The sequence below is a fragment of the Phaethon aethereus genome (assembly GCF_964289735.1).
Source record: "Phaethon aethereus genome assembly, chromosome: 20".
In the NCBI taxonomy this organism is placed as follows: Eukaryota; Metazoa; Chordata; class Aves; order Phaethontiformes; family Phaethontidae; genus Phaethon; species Phaethon aethereus.
This window is the reverse complement of record NC_138596.1, coordinates 9081913-9101615: the sequence shown is the minus strand read 5'-3', so window position 1 is coordinate 9101615 and position 19703 is coordinate 9081913. Positions and strand designations below refer to the sequence as shown.

The 19703-nt window shown below is 47.9% G+C and overlaps 1 protein-coding gene across 1 annotated transcript in view; it reads right to left on the bottom strand.

Moving 5' to 3' along the window:
* The window catches only part of COL5A1 (collagen type V alpha 1 chain), a 157149-nt gene extending 138270 nt beyond the window's left edge, over positions 1-18879 (bottom strand). The window contains exon 1 of the mRNA XM_082008999.1: positions 18320-18879. Within this exon, the coding sequence (XP_081865125.1) occupies positions 18320-18419 (100 nt within the window). The 5' untranslated portion in view covers positions 18420-18879. The remainder of the gene's footprint in view (positions 1-18319) is intronic.
* Between the last annotated feature and the right edge of the window lie 824 nt (positions 18880-19703).

The following is a 19703-nucleotide window of genomic DNA, read 5'->3' as shown; positions in this document are numbered from 1 at the left end:
TAACTCTTCCAGGCCCTATTCCCACAGAGGAATAATATATTACTTTGCTTTCAAACAATCCCAATATGTTCAGCAGCAATTTACTTAAGGTGGTAAGGCTGACAGAACCCATCCCCAAGAGATGGGTAATCAAAAAATAAATTTGAATGAGAGAACACAGCACAACAAGCATTCATTTACATGATGTTGAGAAACACGATCACAGTGGGGAGAGACATCCGAGCAAGATCTAGCACAGCAACCTCGGGCACCTCCAGCAAAGTCAGCGCCCCGAGCTCCAAGGGCGAGAGACTCTGCTCCTGCACTAAGCTGTGCAGCCCCTGAAAGCCGACTGTCTTCAGGAGATCAATCCACCACGGCTAGACTAAATGTAGATTAGCTCTTAACTACAGCACAAGCAGAGCCCACATTCTCACCCTTCCAAAGGGTGCAAAAATACAGCCAGTAAAAACAGATGAGTAAAAAGCAGCATAGAAATCAATACCCTGACATATTAACCACTTTTTAAAGTGTTCTCTCTGTAGCATAAGACATTTACCTTGACATTATCCCCTTTGTTAAAGGCTCACAACACTTCTTGCTAAATTTATTTTCTTCCTTTATCGTAAGCAGGATAATAATACAAGTGGCCTTGAGCAAGGTCACAGGAGTCAGCAAGAGATGGAGACAGTTCATCTGCAGCTCTGAACGTTAGACCATACTGACTTGACCAACCAATAAACTTGCCCTTAATCACCTACATTAGACATTAAATGTTAATTAAGCATGTGCTTTATGAGCCTTAAAGTGGAATTTTTTCTGCCACTGCTATTCAGTCCCAAATGCATCATAACCTTCCCCCCAAGCACACGCACAAGAACCTGCCTCATCTCCCAAGCCGTTCAGCAGACCCTCCATAATGAGGTGTCAGTCATCCTATGAGGATGACAACTAACATGCCCTACTGCCCTTTAACAGTTTTTAACAAGACCCCAGGCTGTTTCGAGCAGACAAGCTGACGGGGCAGGAATCTGCTCACATGTACCATCTACAGAAAGCAGCTGTTGGCCACCTCCATCCACACGCAGCCACCCAAGCAACTCCCCCACACACAGACCTGGGTGGGGAATCTTTATTTGTTTGCTTCTTTCCATTTCGTCAATCCAGGTTTGGCAATAAACACACCTGCTTTTCAGAGCAAACCCACTCCTCACCACCGCAGCACCCACGCTGCCTTCCCAACTCCATCCTCTACCCTCCGGGCGAGTTTGTCCCGTTCCAGCAGAGCTGAGAGTGGAACCAGCACTTCTCTCCCCACAGTTCAAGTGCTCTCACCCGCCTTGTTCCTCCTCACACATCTGCAAAGGGCAGGGGGAAGACATCCCCTTCCAGGCCCTTGACCTGCACAGCAGAGCTGTCTGTGGCAAATTCACTTTCTGGTTCTTTCTCCTGGAGAAATTGCACAGCATCTCAGAGCATTTTATTTACTTTACAAAGCACCGTGGTTAAACAGCATACACTGATCTCCTGCCAGACCACTCAAATAAAAGCACTGTCCAGGCAAAGGCACCAGAATGAGAGAAGCCTTCACAAATCAGAGGGATGCACAAGGATGCTCTGGAAGGACAGCTGACTCCGAGATGCATTCGGAAGCTTTGCCAGTCTGCATCGACCCACACCGCGCGGCAGCGGCCGTCGCGGGTAGCACAGCGGCAGCACAGCTGGCCGCGGGAGGCCGAGGCAGAGGAAGAGGCAGTAACTTTGGTAGGGGATGAAGCTGGATCTGCAGAGATGTTCCAAGCAAGCTGACCCAGAGGACCAGCGGCAGTATGGCTAGGGATGATAAAGGTGGCTGAGGGATGCTGCTCCAGCCTGTGCTCCAGGGTGGTCCCTGAAAACCAAGCTGGAAACCTTTTCCCAGGTAAGTCCATGCCTGTGTGAAGGCCAGGGCTTTGATCAGCAGAAGAGGAATTTTGATTAATGAAATATTGATGAGGTGGGAAAACAGCGTAACTGTACATAGCCAGGACACCACAGAGCAGATGCTCATGTGGTGTAAATCAGCATCACTCCACCAAAATCCTAACGGAAGCAGGCAATTTATTGCAGGGACTTGCAATGGTTTCTCCTACGCATAGAGGAACCACAGTCTCAGCATACGACACCTGGCACATGAGAAGTTATCAGCTCCTTTGTTTGGACACGATCCTTGAAAAGCAGCCAGCCAGGATGAATGAAGATGCCACCAAGTAAGAATATTCCAAATTCAGTGATCACAAGAGTATTAAAATACCCACAGAGGCAAGTATAGGGGAGTCATAGATAGCTGCCAGCTTTAGGCAAAAGCAGGTGGAAGGATAATCTGAGCTACAAGCATGCAGCCCCATCCCAGAGGAGCCTTACAACACAGAAGTAGGAAATACTTGGGAAAGTTTGAAGTCTTGCAATTAAAGTTCCTTCCAACTTAATCCAAAGTGAGAAGACTTGTGTGAGCCAGCACAGCTGGATATGCACAGGTAGAAAGGAGCTGAAAAACTTTTCAAGTTTACTGCAGTGAAAAGAAGGGTCAAGGGGAAAAAATACAAGTAGGATCAAGTCTAATTAAAGGAGCAAAAATAAGTGACAGCTACAAAAGGCAGGGGCTATTTTCATACAGAGCAAAGGGTCGCTGGCACATATTTGCAGAGCCCCAACACCCAGAAGGCAGGGAGAAAAGAGGTCCTTTGTGAGAGGGATGGGGAAGCATGGGAACGCAGGAGCCCTGGGGTAGCTCAGAGGCATTACTGTACTTAGCACAAAAGAGAGAACAATAGAGGGCAAAAGGAGACGGGGCTGTTTATTTTTGAGTATGGTAGGCAAGGGAGGGCTCGCAAATAGTGTTGGGAGAGACACTGGAAAAAGTGGCCACTGAGAAAGAGATTATTAGGCCGAGATAACAGCCCAAGAGGCATGGGGACCACAAGGTTAAAAATGGGGGGATCCTAAATTAGGCATAGTTAGAAATTCTGATAACAGCGATTTCCCCAAGGTAAATGGCAAACTGGCAATCTGCTTAAATAATTGCTACAAGGAATCTTCTGAAAAGAGGAACAAGGGTGCTTGACAAATGCAAAGGATTATTAGAAGGAATTGCCTAGAAAAGCCCTTACAAGAACATGCTCTCTTTAGATGAAGCAAAACGCAGAGTGGAAACAAAGCACTTTAAAATACATCCACAGTTATTGTTTAAGGCTCTGGACGAAGCCTCTCAGTTGTGCTGCTGGCCCTGCACAACATACCAAGCAACTCCCTGGAGCTCTGCACAGTTCCCACAGCCAGGCCAGCCACGATGCAGACAGACCCTGGGAGCAAAACAACAGCGACCAAGAGCTACATTTTCTATTCCTCCTCTAATTTTAACAGGACTGCCTTGAGATGCTCACCCCAGTTTCCAAAAGTGCCAAGGGCTCAAAGCCTTCATTCAGAGAACTGTTAAGATGAAATTCAGTCCTTCACTGCCCTAACGTGGGCACCCAAGTCCAGCATCCATCCCTGGAGCTTTGCCAACATCTGACCAGAGCAATTTCTCTACAACCCTGCCCAGCTGGGTACTTCTACAACTCCTGTCCCCAAAGAGCTTGAGAGCTTATCAAGACATTGTGCAAACAAACCCAACAGCATCCTTTTGCAGATAAAGTAGAAGGGCAGAGGATTAAGGGTAGATGATATAGAGCTCACTGGAGCGCGATGAGAGATGCCAGAGCGAGCACCAGGATACCAGCACCGCAATCACAAGCAGAGCTACAGCAAGGCACTTCCCAGGCAGGCTCCTCCGTTCGTGCCATGCACAGCAGAGAAGAAATCCAACACAAAGTTAGTCTTTCACTCACCAAGACATTGTCTCCCCCAGGAGACACCCCTCCCTACCAAGACCAAACCCAGCTTTCCACACAAAAGCAAATCAAGACTGGTCATCCTGCTGCAAATGCAGATCTTTACATCGTTTGGAGTCACAGCTTAGTAATCGCATTGCAAGTCCCGAGGGCTGCTCCTGCTGTGGTGAGCATGCAGCTTCACCTCACGCTGGTGAAACGGAGACAAGAATCACTCTGTCACTTCAGTTCAAGTCTGGTAGTAATTAATTTCATTGAGTTTGACATTTGAAATAAATGAAGTAAGGAACATGCTTCCACCATCTGGAAAAGTGCATGCTGACACTTCCAATCATTTGTGCATCCACTCATGAACGTGTATAAGTAATGTTTGGTATTTTTACATATAGAGAGGAGGTAAATGACACATCAAGGCATCAATCCATGCAGACAAGTAGAGCAGCCCAGCACCACTCATCATACAGATGAGCAAAAGGCATGTTGAGTAGTGGAAGCAGCCAAATGAGGGAAGAAAATATTTGGGAAACCAGAGACAAGGCAAATGCCAAGAACAGTTATCAGTATATTTTGAGAAGACCGATTTATACAGGGAGCATGCTTGATAATCTCTCCATCACTAAACCAAGAAATATATGAAGTACTTTGTACTCGGGTTTACACAATAGCTTAAAAGTAATCTGTGTGCATTTTATATGCCTTCATTTATTAGTCAAAGGAAGGACAGACTTTTCGTAGCTACAGAAAAACAAATTTTGTCCTTACAAAAGTGAAAAGAGGTCACTTACAGTATGTTCCTCTTCCCTTTGTTAACATGAGATATCTTTTCCATAGCAAGGAGAAGGTAGGAGACATTCACTCCTAGAAAATATAACATCAGCTACATACAAGACTCAAACCCATGAGAGTTTGGGGAGGACTCTGCCCTTTGCCAGCGCCATCCTGGCTCCTCCTGCCCATTCCAGACACATGCAGAGAAGTTTCAGTTGCAAGTCCATAGCTACATGCATAATAAAGTAATTTCATATTAAAAGCAAGCTATTACAGGTCACATTCACCACTGTGGCAGTTCAAAGCAGCCATAAACCCAGATTAAGAGTTGCTGAGGTTGGTGGCACAGAACACTAACCAGGAGCAACCAGCCTGCACAAAAAGCTCCACAAGGCTGGAGCTGCAGTGCATGCATTGAGTCCTCCTTGTTCCAGCCCCGCACTCTCGCCAGTGGGCTCAACTCTTGTTTCTGAAAACGTCTAAAATAATCCTACTGCAGCCCTCAGTACAGAGGAAAAGTGCTTCTGCCTTTCACACCGAAACCCTGGTGGAACATCAGTTCCTCCAGTGGCAACTGCCTCCTCCCCAAGAGGGGCTGACATCTTGCCTTACAGTGCAGCTCCTGCCCCACATCCATCCCTCCCTCCGCTCACTCTAGGAAGCTTTATACGTGACAAGACGTTTTTGGGTGCAGTAACGCAGAGCTGCTCTCAGACCTCACCCGCACCAAGTATGCCACGTCCTTGCAAACTGCTGATCCATCGCTTGGCAGATTTCCAGGGGCACAGAGGAAGACTGTGGCTTGTCTCGAGCAGGTTATTGCACCTCTCGAGTTCTCCAATGATTATTTCTCACTAGGCTTTACTTCCTAGAAGAATTTTCCACGTGCCTTATTTAATCCTGCGTCAAGTGACATTACACAGGCATGACATACCTGCCTGCATTAACACCCCCTCCACTATCACTCGTTGCTCACTAAAAGGGAAAGAAAAGTGTTGAAACAGATCTGTTCCCCCAAATACATTTCTTGGGGCACATCTGCAGCTTTCGTTCCTCAGCGTGAGCGCTCATTTCAGTTTCATAGAAGTTGCCCCTCATCTCCCCATCTCATCTTTCTTTCAGGATTTCCATTGACTAAAATTTCCTATAAGATACTCTGGGCCTGGGCATTTTGCCACCATCAGAAAAATAATCAACTTGACCCCACAAGTCACAACAGGGGCAGGTATACGGGGCCCCAAATCCCACCCGGGTTCCTTAGGGGCCACATGAGCTAAAGCAGAGATGTGGCAGATTTCAATCCCCCAAAAGCAGCTGTTTCAGCTTGATCCATAACAAAAAGCTTAGTCCCAGGCCACAAATTGGCCAGCTCTGCTCAAGCAGCAGAAACTCAGCTATTTCCAGGCCTGCAGAAGTCATGCTCATTTTAGCAGCACGGCTGTTCATTATTTGGGATGAGTGTCCCCAGGGCAAGGAGGGCCCCGGCTTGTCTGGCCAAGGCTTTGGAGAAGGGAGCTGCAGGGAGGGAAGCACACTGGGTTACTCAGCTACTCTAAATGTGCAGAACATCTTTAACTGATGTTCTGACTCCAGAAGTGTCAGGGCATCTCTAAGTTTAGTGGTGTGAATTTTTAGGTACTTTCAAATGAGGAACCCAAAGTTCTTTACAGATATTTCCACACCCAAAACGTGAACCAGAACCCAAACTGGAATTTACTTCATAGGAAAAAAAATCTTAACCAGCTTGATGCTATCCAACCCCGTTCCCCATTACCACAAGAAATCACATTGCATTTTCCTAGGCTGAATCCCAACCAGGGCTGCAAAGTGCTCCACAAACTGCCGAAAAACATGCAGGCCTGTGGGCAATGAAGGCAGCAAGTCAAAAGCAGTGGTAGAAAAGATGAAGGGTGGTTTTGTGATTGAGGCCTGATGATGCTATGCTACTTCACTGCCTAAATTCCCAAGGTCAAGAGGTGTCAGGTCCCAGCCCTGCACCTGCCTGCAGCTCCACGTGGATGGACTCCTGCAACAGGGCAGCGCTGAAAGAGCTGGACGTGCAGCCAAGAGGCAAAAATCCTGTCTCTGCCCAGCCACAGGGCCCTAGGCCAAGACAAAACTCAGCGCGTCAGTGCCAAAGCATCGGACCAAAAATCCTGGCCCATGCACAGGGATGACTTTCCCCTCGGCGCACAGGAATCCCCTCAGCGGGGACCACGGCCGCATTCGGAGGCTGGGTACGCTGGAAGCGCCAGACCCAGCGTCCTCGGGCACCGCTGTCCGCCGGAGGCTGCAAAGCCTCTCGGCTGCGCTTTCCCACTTCGGGAGTAAAGGGCTGATCCTGCCCCGGGCTCGGTTCTCAGCTCTGCTCACAGGGAGCATCTCGCAGTCAGACCCTGCTGTGGGAACGTGTCTGTGGTCGGAAAAGAAAAAGATGGTGAGACACTGCAGAGGACTTAACCCTCTGCGCTGGCTCCGGCAGAAGGGTTAAGCGTGCCTGCTGCCTTCTCTATACATAGTTTTGTAAGACAATAGCCTCAAGCACATAAAGGCTTCACTGCTTCCCAATATAGCTCTTAATTAAAGAGCACTGGGAAAATTGACATTTCTAGAGAAGATATGGCCCTCACTGTTTCTGTTTTGCATCCTGCAGGGAATCAGGACTGAAGCTTAAAAAAAGCCAGAGCCAGTTACAAGCACTGGGGTCCGTTTGCTCCTCCTCCCAGTCCCAGCTCCTGAGGTCAGCAGGGAAAGCATCCAGCAGTTGCAGCAAGACAGATTGTTTTAATTTAAACATTTGAGAGAGGCAGAGTGAGGGACTTTCTCCCAAAGTGTACAAGACGTGATAATATACGCTGCTCCCGATCCCTGCAAACCCTTGTGAGAGAACATTCCTAGCAGTTTTCCTATGTGAGCGCTCGCCAGCGTGTGCCAAAGGCAACGACCAGGATGAAAGCCGCTTCCTCCTCACACCCTCGCATCGCTTTTAGAGCGCAGAAACGATGCAGGGATTCTCAGTGATCTGCCCTCCCCATTACAAAAAGCAGAATACCCAACGGGATCAAGAGACAAACAACATCAGCCTCATCAAGACCAGCATCTGCAGCCACAGGGCTCCAGGCGAGCAGTCCTTATCCTTCAAGGAATCGACAGCTTTCCAAGATGAGACACTGAGCAGCCCATGGTCAGGGAGCAGATGCTGTACTTGGGGGATGGACAGACTCCTCTCTTCTAGGGAAGCCCTCCGAGGGGCACGTCCAGCGTGGCTCCTGCCCTGCAGCAGGCTGGTGGCTCCCAGAGTCACAGCCCAGCAAACGCAGAGCGGCTCTGCCAGTCCCACACATCTCCTGCTGCCAGAAGCCAAGTCCTGTGTCTCAGCAGCCAAACACACCTACCACCCACCTCATCTATCTGCTGAAGTCTTCAGCTTTTATGCCATAACCTACACAAGGTTTATAGACCCAGCGCTTCACTGCACAAGCCAGGCACGGTCCTCCCACACACGAGCCGCAAGCCATTAACTCCTGCCCTTGCTACAGCCCAGGCCAGCATCATGCTATTGCATCATTAGCAGAAGAGTCCCAGTTCTCAGTCATCTGATATCAGATGGAATGTATGTTGAATTTTCAGCCACCTTGGATCAAAGCTATACTCACAAATTCATTTGAAAGTTGTTTATGGAAATGATCTTGCATTAGGTAGGCAAGAAAAATAGTTGGCTTAATTGTCTACTGAAAATGTATTTCAATAAGGGAGGATAAATTAAGGGTCTAAAACTGTAGTTATTTTTTTATCAGTTTTACACTGGAGGAATGACTTCAGAACAGAAAAATCCAATGGCTAGAAATCAAAAATGTAAATATTTCTATGTACTGTCTCTCAGGATTCACATTCTGCCAAAATACCAAAGCAGTGCTAGACAATATGCAGGGGTGTCTGCAACAGCACACCAGCACCTCAAATACACCATGGATATTTCCTTTACAGGACAGTGAAAAGCAATTAGCCAAAATGCTGATAACCCCAAAGAAGAGCGTTTCAGCCATGTGAAAAAGGAAAGCCATAGGTACAGGAGCTCATGACAAGGAAACCCTACCCCATTAAAAAGAACATTAACAACTTCTGAACCAGCTTCTGTTTTCTGGCCTCATGGCCACCATCGCCATTTTATTGAAATTGCCCCAGAAGTATCAATAAGGGGAAAATTCCAGCCAACTCCACATCCTATCCCACCCCTTGGAATTCACCCGTCCCCACGTGCAACTCGAGCCACATCTCTATTTTCAGCGCTCTGCCAGTGTGGTTAACCAGCTGCCTGGGGCTTGGCAAATGAAGCTTTTGGGCAGGAAGTTAAAAAAAAAAGCTTAGTTTACAACTGGGCATTCCAGGGCAGGGGATGGGCCCATGCTTACCTCCAGGCACCCTGCAGACTCTCACATCCCGCTCCAACACGGCGGCTCCTTTCCCCAGGATGGTGCAGGAACCTGGCTGGGACCCTGCTGGGACCCATTGCTCAAGGGGCACAAATTTTCTCATCAGCATTTCAAAAGATAATACTGTCCCATGACAGCACCTTCATGACATCGCTGCTCTTGCTCTAAGTGTTGGAGGAAAGCGGCCCGAGCATCAGGAGTCTCCGCAACAATTTGGAGGAGGCCTTTTCTGGGTACCACCGGGTATATAAGCAGGCTGAGAACAAGAGCTCCTAACCCTACAGGCTCAATGCTGTTTTGCAAACCAGCAGCAGTGAGCCCAACACTTCCAGAATATCATCCTGTTTTTCTGTACGCAGCCTACACCGGCAGCTGCCTTCAGCAACTACAACTGCCCAGCCCCAGGTTAGTCTTGCTGACTTTTAGGTGCTCGAACATTTCAGGTCTCAGCTGAGATTTACTCTTGTAGCTCCCTGAAAGAACAGTGAAGCAGAGCTGTTTGGCACCAGCTGAAACACCTGGCTTGGAAACTCCTTTCTTCTGTGCAGAATGACACTTGTATTTAGTGACTCATCTCCTTGACCTTTCTATTCACTTTTAATGGTGCAAGCTGGAAATAAGGGCATACAAACAATGCATTCATTATTCAGCTGGTGAACTGCAGCCCTCAGACCAAATCTCTACCCTGCAGCAGACGAGGGCACAGAGAGTAGATCTCATTCCAGCACATCTAGGATGAGCCCCCTCAAAGCCCACACAAACCCACTGCTTAATTCCTATTTGAGGGGCACAACCGCATGAGCTTGCACCCTACCACCAAAAATTGCCGTGCAAAATGCTGCAGGAGCACAAGAGATCCTGGGAAACTGGCAGTGTCATCTCCAGGAATTCAGCTGCAATGAATTCTTACTTAAGTATTGTCTTGGAAACAAAAAAGGGGGTGGAGGGAAGAACTGCAGAGGAAGAGGCCAGCAAGGCTCTCTGTGAAGATACAAGAGCTCAGCCAGAGCACAGATCTTTCCTGTATATCCACACGCAAAAAATAGTAACTCCAGCTGACATGTGAATGAAATTCTAAATCTGACCAGTAAAACTGCCTGACAGCCCCTTCAAGCAGGGACTCCAGCAGACCCCTAAGGGACCTCTCTTCTCTAGGACTTTCCCCTGTCAACTTCTTCCAGCATTTCCAGCAGAGCTGCAAACTCCCCTGTCCTTTTAAAGTTAGAGCAGTGAAGTGCAGAAAGGGCAAGGAAAGAAAAGGGTTTCAAACAGTTTGCTTAAAAGCTAAGCCAGGAAAAAGCTTATTACTTTCTTTCCTCTGAAAGAGTTAGCATCTCCTTGGCTGCAGAGGCACAGCTTGATCCAGGCAGGGATGGCAGACAGGGTCATCCCAAGCTAAGAGCAAGATTTAGCTGCATTTAAACTAGGCAGATCATTCAGGTCTTCAGCAAGCTGTAGCTTCCTAAGGAGAACAAAGGGTCCCCCAAACATGCACCCCCACTCCTCATGAGGGAAACAATGCCTGGCTCCTTCGGGTCAAATCCAGGCACTCTTCAGACCAATGGAAAAGTTGCACCTGAGCAAAGCAAAAGTAAGGTTTGGCCTTCAAATCTTTCTCCAGTGAACCTAGAGCAGCAGGGCTGAGCACCACAAGGAATACAGCATCAGGCATGGGAGACTTCTCAAGAAATCAAACCAAGCGCACAGGGATGAATGCACTTACAGAGCCCTCAGCACCAAAGTACACTGGAACTCCTTCCTTACATCAGCAAAACAGCTGAATGTCACCACCCCACCGCCGGCTAAAAGACAGATGGACATCAGCTTACTTGATCCCCTGTTCCTACCCACAGCTCAGGCTTAGCATGCAAAACCCCATGGGGATATCCAGCTTCACGATCCAGCACCCCACTTCCATTTGCATCCCTCCACCTTCCAAGGGTGTTTCTTCCCCGTAAACTGGAGCATGTGTGGCTGCCTAAGAGATCCTCTGCCTGCTTTGGATTTCACTTATACATCTAATGCTTCAAACTGTTCTGCAAGTAGTCAATGTAACAGCATGGCAGTCTGTATTGTACCCCATCATATAATCCGCAAGAAATCTGTCCAAATCTAAAGACAAAACCCAAATAAAAAACTGGATTTGCAGTGAGACGCACTGATGTTGCTAGACAGGAAAACACCATTCCAGAGAGGAAAAGTATTTTTAAAGTAGAAAACTCGTAGACCACAACCACTAACATAATCGGAAGCACAGGGATGAAGAGACTTAGAACAGTTCAGTGCTTGAAAAGACATCTTGTTGGTGTATCAATGTTAGATTTGCGATTAAGCAACACTTCAATGCCAAGTTCCATACAGGGAGACAGGATCAGGCCCCAGGGTGTGGAAAACAAGGACTTGCCTAAGGGCTGGGACAAAGCCTGCAGCAGAGATCAGGAATGAGTACTGATATAGCTCATTCCACTCATTCGATCTCAAAACTATCCTCTCTCCAGCTTGTTACACAACCTTGAAGGAAAACTCCAGCATTGTAAATACATTAGTACCATTTTCCTAGTTTCAAAAAAATTACATCTCTCAACATTGTGAAAGCTTCCAGATGATGCTAAGAATCCTGTTGGCTTCTGGAGAGAAAAAGAGCCCAGACTCAGAGCAACCAACCTCAAAAATGCCTTTTGTGTAGCTCCTTCATTTATTTATTTTAGAACTAAAGATTTTCCAGACACATCCACAGAGAAACCACGGCATCATTTGGATGGTTCATTCAGTGCTAGGCTTCATTTCAAGAGCCTTCAAACTAGCCAATAGTAACCCAGTGGCTAATTATACCATGTTGCCAACCTAAGTTTTTTCCATATAACATTAGATTTTAACAAAATTTTTCCATTCTTTCATGTCTCAACTTTTTTCCTGTTTTTTTCATTCTTCCCATACTGGGTTTTTCTTTGTTTCACACAAAGGTTTATTTTATTTTTAAGAAAACTGCAAGCTGGCAGTTTGAGCTGGCACAAGCTCCAATCTAGCTAGTGCAAATAAAAGCTTTGATATATGGCAAGGCCAGGCTGCAACTGAAAAGACAGTCCCAGGAACCTCTCTGAAGCAAGCCAGTGAGGGCAAAGGAGAGGGAATGCACTGCCTAGATTAACAACAGTTGGAAGTATAAGTAGGTAACAGGCAACACCAGGAAGCAGAAAAAATATCTGAAGAGTCTGAAGATTGCATTCTACTTGCCTCGGTCAAAGGCTTGCACCCACAGCCAAACAACAGAGCTGCTAGCTCAGGACACCGGCATGCCTTGCTGATGGTCAGCCAAAGGGGAACAGCCAAACTCCAGCAACAAAACTGTTTCCTGATACAGCTGTGAAGCACTCTGCCTTCTCCAGAAAGCTCAGGACAGTGTCCACCTGGAAGGGTTTGCCTTCCAAAAATATATCCTAAAACCTCCTCAGAAAGCCACCACCCCATTAGCAGGTAATAGAAGCCTACCAACATCTTCAGGCTGCTGTTCCCAATAGCTCTGTTAAAGGTGTCATAATCAGAGAGAAATCCAAATCAAAACGACAAGAGCCAGAGGAGGCACCGAGCAGCCCTGATCCAGAAGAACACAACCAAGTGCCGAGAAGCCTCTGCAAGGCGGCAGAACCAGAGGTTGGAAGGAAGCACAGGAGCGGTGCCTTCGGCTTCATCAGCCTTCCCTTGGGGCTGGCCACCACATCAGCCGATCCAAGGGGAGACAGCGTCTCCCAGTGCAACGCCAGTGTCAGGTCCTACTGCCTATATCACACAGACTTGCCATATATCCAAGATAGGTGGTTGCATTCCATATTAAAACAAAGCTGAAAGTCAAGGACCTACACAGATAGCACAGGGAAACCAGCAGAGGTTATCAAGCTGACTCCAGAAGAAGCATAACTCATGTGTGCACATGCCTTTGCGGTGACATGGACTTTCATCGTGGGACAAATCTTGCAGATCATAAATTTGACCCAATTCCAGCAGATGACTGTTTAAGGCCACAGCATTCCCAAAATATCCTCAACAGTAGCAGTATCAGACCTGCAGCAGAGTCAGGGCTTTCCTAAACACATGAGTAGAAGTCCACACTGAATAAAAGCATAGAACAGAAGGGAAGAAATCTTCTTCCACATGAATAAAGTCAGAGAAGAGATGTTTTGCAGTTCATTCCTGGTTTATTTCCCAAACAGTTATCATTTTAAACAGTAGTTTTCATTTACCAAAATCTAGGTAGTGAAAAGTTATAATCATGTTTTCAACAGAACCCAAATAACGCTTTAAACCTTTCTCCGCAAAATGAATTATTTTATAGAAGGATAACTGCTTTCTGAGGATAAGACTCCTGCTAAACAAACCAGGCAAGAGCATACGTGGGCGAGTGTGTACATACATGATGAAGTGCCAAATTTATACTTGTAACACAGCAGGGATTTCCCCCGTCTTAGGGGCTGCTACGCTTCAAAGTCAATTCACACGACAGCAGAGCATTAGCTCCAAAGGCAATCGCTCTTCCCGAATCACTCCGGACCAGGACACCTCCACCCCAAACCACAGCATACACACACCGGTCCTTACTGTGTAACGCCAGTGCCAAGCCCAACCAGCAGGCCAACAGAGGGGCTCTTAATTCAAGCCTTGGGAAGTCCTTCAAGGCTGAGCAGCCCCACCTGTGACATGCACACCATTTGTTTGAACATGGACCTAGACCCATCTCTGCACCTGGGGGGCTCAGCTCCCTGCTCTTCCCTGGTCCCACCATTCTCCAGACGTATCCACAGGCAACCGTGCGAGCACATATAAATAGCAGACTCATGAATCACCACGGTGATACCTCATTTGAGCACTTTTCTACCCTATGTACACCATGTCCCCAGGGGCCAGCTCCCCCCAATTGCCCCTTGAAGGTTTACTGAGCCAGAAAGCCCCTGCTCCTCAGTCTGCTTGCGTGCAAGCATTCGCAGCAGTATTGCTCCACGCAGTTTTTCCAAGCGCAGACTTTAATGTTTACACAGAGTGATTGGCCATCCATCCTCCTCCTGCTTCGGGAAGGGCAGCCCCAGCATCCAGACAGCATGGGGAGAGGGAGAGCTCAGGGAGCAGGTCAAAGAATTGTGGCATAAGACAAAAAGTAATTGTTAAAAGAAGAATTGCCAGTTTGCTTTACCTCTACAGAAGAAAAAAACTGAGGCTGAAGAGCAGTTTCCTGGAAAGTACTCCCAGAGATTTATCTCTGAAGTCCAGACAAAACTCAGATTACCTAACACACATCTATAAATGGTACTTCACACAAATGTCTCTGCATTAGTGGCATATGCCACAGCAATGCCTTCTGCTTCTCAGTATCTGTTGCCCCACTTTGTCTCATCTTAGAGATTACACCTGTAATTCAAAGCAGTTGAGAACACACATGCCCTGAAACAAGGCTGCAGGACAGAGGGAAAGTCCCCAAAGCAGAGATGGACAGACAGCACCAGGACCAGACCACATCTGCAGTGTTAGAAGAAAAGCAGCCGGGCGCATGCTACCAAGGGTGACAGGACATCTACGTGCCATTACGGGTCTGGGCCTCTGGGGCAGCAAAGATTTTCATGTCAGAGCTCTGAGAAAAAGAAAAGCTACTTCAGAATTAAAACCATTATGCTGAACGCCACAGAGTGCAGCTGCTGGTACCATATATACAGAGGAATGGCACTCCATCCAGCTTCTCTTGGGAGCTGCCAGGAGGGTATGCCCAGTTAATAAGGCTCACACCTCCACACCCACATCACCCTCCCACAGCACAGGGGTGGGAGATCAGAGCAGAAGCCACATTGAGCCACATCCCAAAGGCTGCTGATAGGACAACCCCTGCAACACCATCTTCTGACTGCAAGTCATCATGAGACAAACCTATTAGTTAATTTGCTCTACATTTCAAGGAGGAATGAACCTGAAAAGTCCATCTCCAACAACATCAGGAGCAGGGACAGTACCCATTTAAAACAGATGCACATCCCCTTTACAGTCCCTCCCTGTTCTAGGGCAGATTTTATGTCTGCAAGCAGCAGGAGTAACACCCAGACAGTTTATTGGATTACCCTTGCTCTTAAAAAGAGGTTTTATATGCGAGGATCCAGCATGAGATATTTGAGCTAGCAATGCCAGCATGCAAGTCCACACTGTTGTCCCTCTTCATATGCCAAAAATTAGCAACTCCTCAGCAGGTTTTAGGCCTTAGAGTTACCCCTAAAGACCAGGGATGAAATGGGATTTCTCCAATCCCTGACAAATTATTGCCCAGGCAACACTGCGATGCTTCAGAGCCAAAATTCCCATTAAGTTTGGTGGGAGCTGGCAGAACAGGCTCCTTGACCACGAGCCCGAAACGGGCTCTCGCATCCGGCAAGACTATGGCACTGCGGGGAGGCGAGCGCAGGAGCAGCCTTCAAAAATCACCTCGAAGGGAATGGTCAGTAAAGAGCTTGCATCTTGACCCCAGCTTAAGTGGAAGAATAACATATTACCTCAGCTGAACGCCCCTACTGCATCCCCTGGACAGGGCATGTCCGACAGCTGGGTGCTTTTAAGTTAAGTCCGGTTCCAATCTGGCAATACATTGACAGCATAATCCAGGTTTTACACTGGAAATCAGATCTGCCATCAATTCCAGACTTATAAAGTCATATTTCTTCTTGTAAAACAATATCAACGCTTTTGATTGGCAAAATATTAAAACAAAACACTTTAACTGGCTGGATAAAGATTTTTTTTTTAGCTCATTCTAGATGACTGGGGAAGAGCCAAGGAGAGAAGCAACAGATGGTAACAGGATACTTCATAATTTCCAGCATTTTTATTTCTTTTAAAGGGCATGCCATGTATTCTTAGTACACTTCTCTTTGCCACTAAAGGAAACTGCTGCTTCCAAAAATTTTCACCCAGAAACCCGATTCAATTTTATAGGGATTTGTAAAAGCAGAGACTAATTCCAACTTCATCTGTGGCTTAGATTTTTGTGTGACATCATCTATTAAAATATGGGAAAATCTGAGCTGGAAGGGCAGTGTTCAGAGGCAGTTCAGTTCATGTTGCCTTTGACATTGCTATTTCTCTCTTTCTGGAAACTCTCTCAGCAAGGTATCTTCCCCCTTTCTTTGGAGCCATCTGATGGATTTGCTTCTGAAGATTATAGAGAAGATTCACCTCTCTCCATACAGAGAAGCCAACTAAAGTGAAACTGAAACAGAAGCAATCTGAGCTGAAATAAAACCAGAGAACTTGGAAAGATTAAAAAGAGCTATAGAGAGCATTAGTCAATGCCATCAGCAGTCCCAATCTAACTCCTCCCTCATCCAAATTATTTGATGTCCTATTAGGAAGCTCATTAGGAAAACTCAAAGCTTTTCACGGCAAGAGTCATTACTTGGAGCTGCACAACAGTTCTCCAGCCGCCCACTGCAGCATTAGCTCCAGCCAGCCCTCAGCTTCCTGCAGCCACAGCCCGACCCAAAAGTTTTAGAAAAGTTAGCAGGTAACTTTAACAGGAGCTAGGTCTTATGGTGAAACTGTCTGAAGGACATACACCAACAGGCAAAACGCTGAAGGATGCTCTGAAGCCATTAAAATATTAGCACAGACAAAAGAAACAAGGAAAACTTTGTCATCTCTCCTTTGAAAGAGTTGAGACTGGTCGTAATTCAGTTTTTGACTAATACAAAGTAACCGCGCAGCCTGACGAGCTGGCTGCACAAAAAGGGAACCCGAGCGGAGCTAGTATCATCCAGGTATTCTTCTAGTCGGGAAACTGCTCACAGTCCGATACTTTTGCAGTACAACACAAACTCTTGTGGTAGCTCTGACTGCCATTAACTTTTCTGGCAGTGATATTTAAAGGCATTTTATTCATTGACTAGCAGTTTATTTTCCATCTTGCTCAGACTTTGCAAGCAAACCATTAATGAAAGCATTCCTCATACGCCCACCTTTTCTTCCTTAAGGTCATTTTAAGAACCTAGAAATTACAGTAATTTGCAATCACGCTGCTATATACAGAATCCCACACGCATTTGCCCTGGTAACACGCAAGTAACTCTGCAAACACCACTGCCTGGGCTTCCCAGGAAAAAATACCCAGAGCACACAAAAAAAATCAAGCATGAAAGCTGAATCCAGACAGCGCAGTTCTTCAGGGCACTTCTCAGTTTCTCAAGTTACCCTGCAGAACTCTATCTACTTTAACTTTTCAGATTTCAAAATCGGCTTTGCCAACAAACCGCTTCATAGACTTTCCCTTCAAATACAATATTAAAAGAGCTCAGAGCGCAAATGCCTCCAAGCGTCCACTACAAACTCAGAAAACACTCTGAAAACACACTGAAAACTTTTCCAGCAGACCGAGTCTCAGTCTGCCTGGCTCTGGCGTTTCACAGCCCACCCGGGGAAGGCAGACATTTGGAAAGCAGAGCTCCCGAAACACGCTCAAACCCAAAGCGTCCACTTAGCGAAATAAAAGTTCTTAGTCCCAACTCCTGCATGATTGTAAAAAAAAAAAAAGACATTCCAGGGTTTTTCTGGCTGCACAACTAAGTGTTGCTGCACATCTGGTACTTTACAGAGCTTCCTCTTGCCACACTCAGCCACAATTTTAGGGAGAAACCTGGCAAATCGGGGCTGGCGAGGACAGGGCACACAGTGCGCCTTGGGGTCCCCAGCAGAAGCGGCTGCAAAGCTTTTGTGCAGCGAGATCTGCCGCTTTGATGTGCGGGGGGGAGAGCAGATTACTTCTGGACAAAAAGTTTCTTCTCAAGGAGGAGGAACCACGCAAGGCAAGAGGCTTCCAGTTGACTAAATATACACTCACATATATATACACGCAGATATATAAAGAACTAGAGCCTCCAGAAACACAGCCTGACTTTTGCTCCAGAAAAAGCGAGCCCCGCAACAGGCAGCTCAGCTCTAAGAAAGGCGATAAAGTATTGTTTTAAGTTCCCCCCCCCCCCCCCCTTTTACGGGCCCCCTGACAAATGGCATTCAGAGACTCAGGCAGCTAAAGGAGATTGGGTGGGTTGGTTTTTGGTGTATTTCCACCCCCCCGGAATGCATTCAGTAAAGACAGACAAATGGTTTGCGTACCCCCCCCCCCAAAAGCCGCCTCGCTCTCCCCACCCGCGGGGCTCCCCCCGGCCCCACACGCCGCTGACACTCGCCCGCGGCCGCCGGGACTCGCTGCCCCGGGGATGGGCGGGGGGGGTGTCGGGGGCCGCTTACCTGCCCGGCCGAGGGACAGGGCACCCAGCAGCACCAGTGCAGCGGGTACCGACCAGCTCCGTATCCAATTGCGCCTTTTCCACCGCGTGTGCGTATCCATGGTCCACAAAAAACGGGGCACCAGCTCGGGACAACTCGGTGGGACGGGGTGAAAAAAAATAATATATATATATACACACACAAGCAAAGAAAAGCCGCTCAGACCCCCCCCGCCAGCCCCCCCGGAGAGCAGCCGCTTTATAAAGCCATGGGGCGGGCGGAGGGCTGTCGGGGGCTCCGCCGCGCTCACTCCCGGCCCCTGCCTGCTCCTGCAGCGAAAAACTTTTCTTCCTCTCTTCCCCCCACCCCTCTTCTTTTTCCCTTCTTTTAAACCCAAGGCAAGAGTTTGTCAATCTCGGAGCCGCGCAGCAAATCAGGGCCGGGCGGTGCGGCCCCCGGCCCGCCCCCACCGCCCCCGGCCTGGCCCCGCGGCAAGTTCGAACGCCGTGGGGCTCGCCCCGGCCCCCCAAACGGGGGGTTTCCACCACTACCCCCATACTCCCCCTTTCCCCACAAGGAATTAGCACCAGCCGGAGGTTTCTCTCCCTTCCCCTCCCGGTCCCCCGCGCTTTCCGGCTCCCGATGGAGACAGAGCCCGGGGCTTGTGGAAGCGTGGAAAACGCAAGGATTTGGCAGGAGAAAGTGAGGCCGCCGCTGCAAAGCGTGCATGCAAAGGGTAAAAAGCGCAAGCAGGCAGGAGTGGAAAGGGACGGCAGCATTCCCTGCCAGGCTAGCTGGGTGCCAGGGTGGCGAAGCCCCCTCCTCTGGCAGGAGAGGACAGCAAGGGATGGAAGGAAGCACTGCGGGGCTGGGGGTCCAGCCCCAGCACTGCTCTGCTCCTGTTGCTCTTCCTCCCACTACACCACTGAGCACTGACCACCTTCGCACACCAGCGGCGGCTGATGCATCACACTTGTGAACATCAGCTTCAAATGATTTTACTTGTTCCAACATTTTATAGCAGCAACATTAGAACAATACTGAGGAAAAACAACGTAAAAGCTGATGTGACTTCCCCACACCAGATCCTTTCCTTCAGCAGTGCCCTCCCTCAGATCCCAGGAGAGACCAGACCTCACACTGTAGGACTAGGTGGCACAATGGTGCAGACTCCTCAAACCCAAGAGCAGGTCACCTGGAGACCAGAGAAGGAAGAACCACCAAGTGCAGCCCCCTCCCTTATCTAAAATACTTTGAAGACACTTGCTGGTATCAGTACTTGCTTTGCCAGCGCCATTAAAGATCTGACCACCATTGCTAGCACACATCCAGATGAGAGTCCCAGATCCTGGGACTTTAGTGGTTCGAGTTGTACTGATTTTCATAGAGCAGGGGTTTTGCCTAT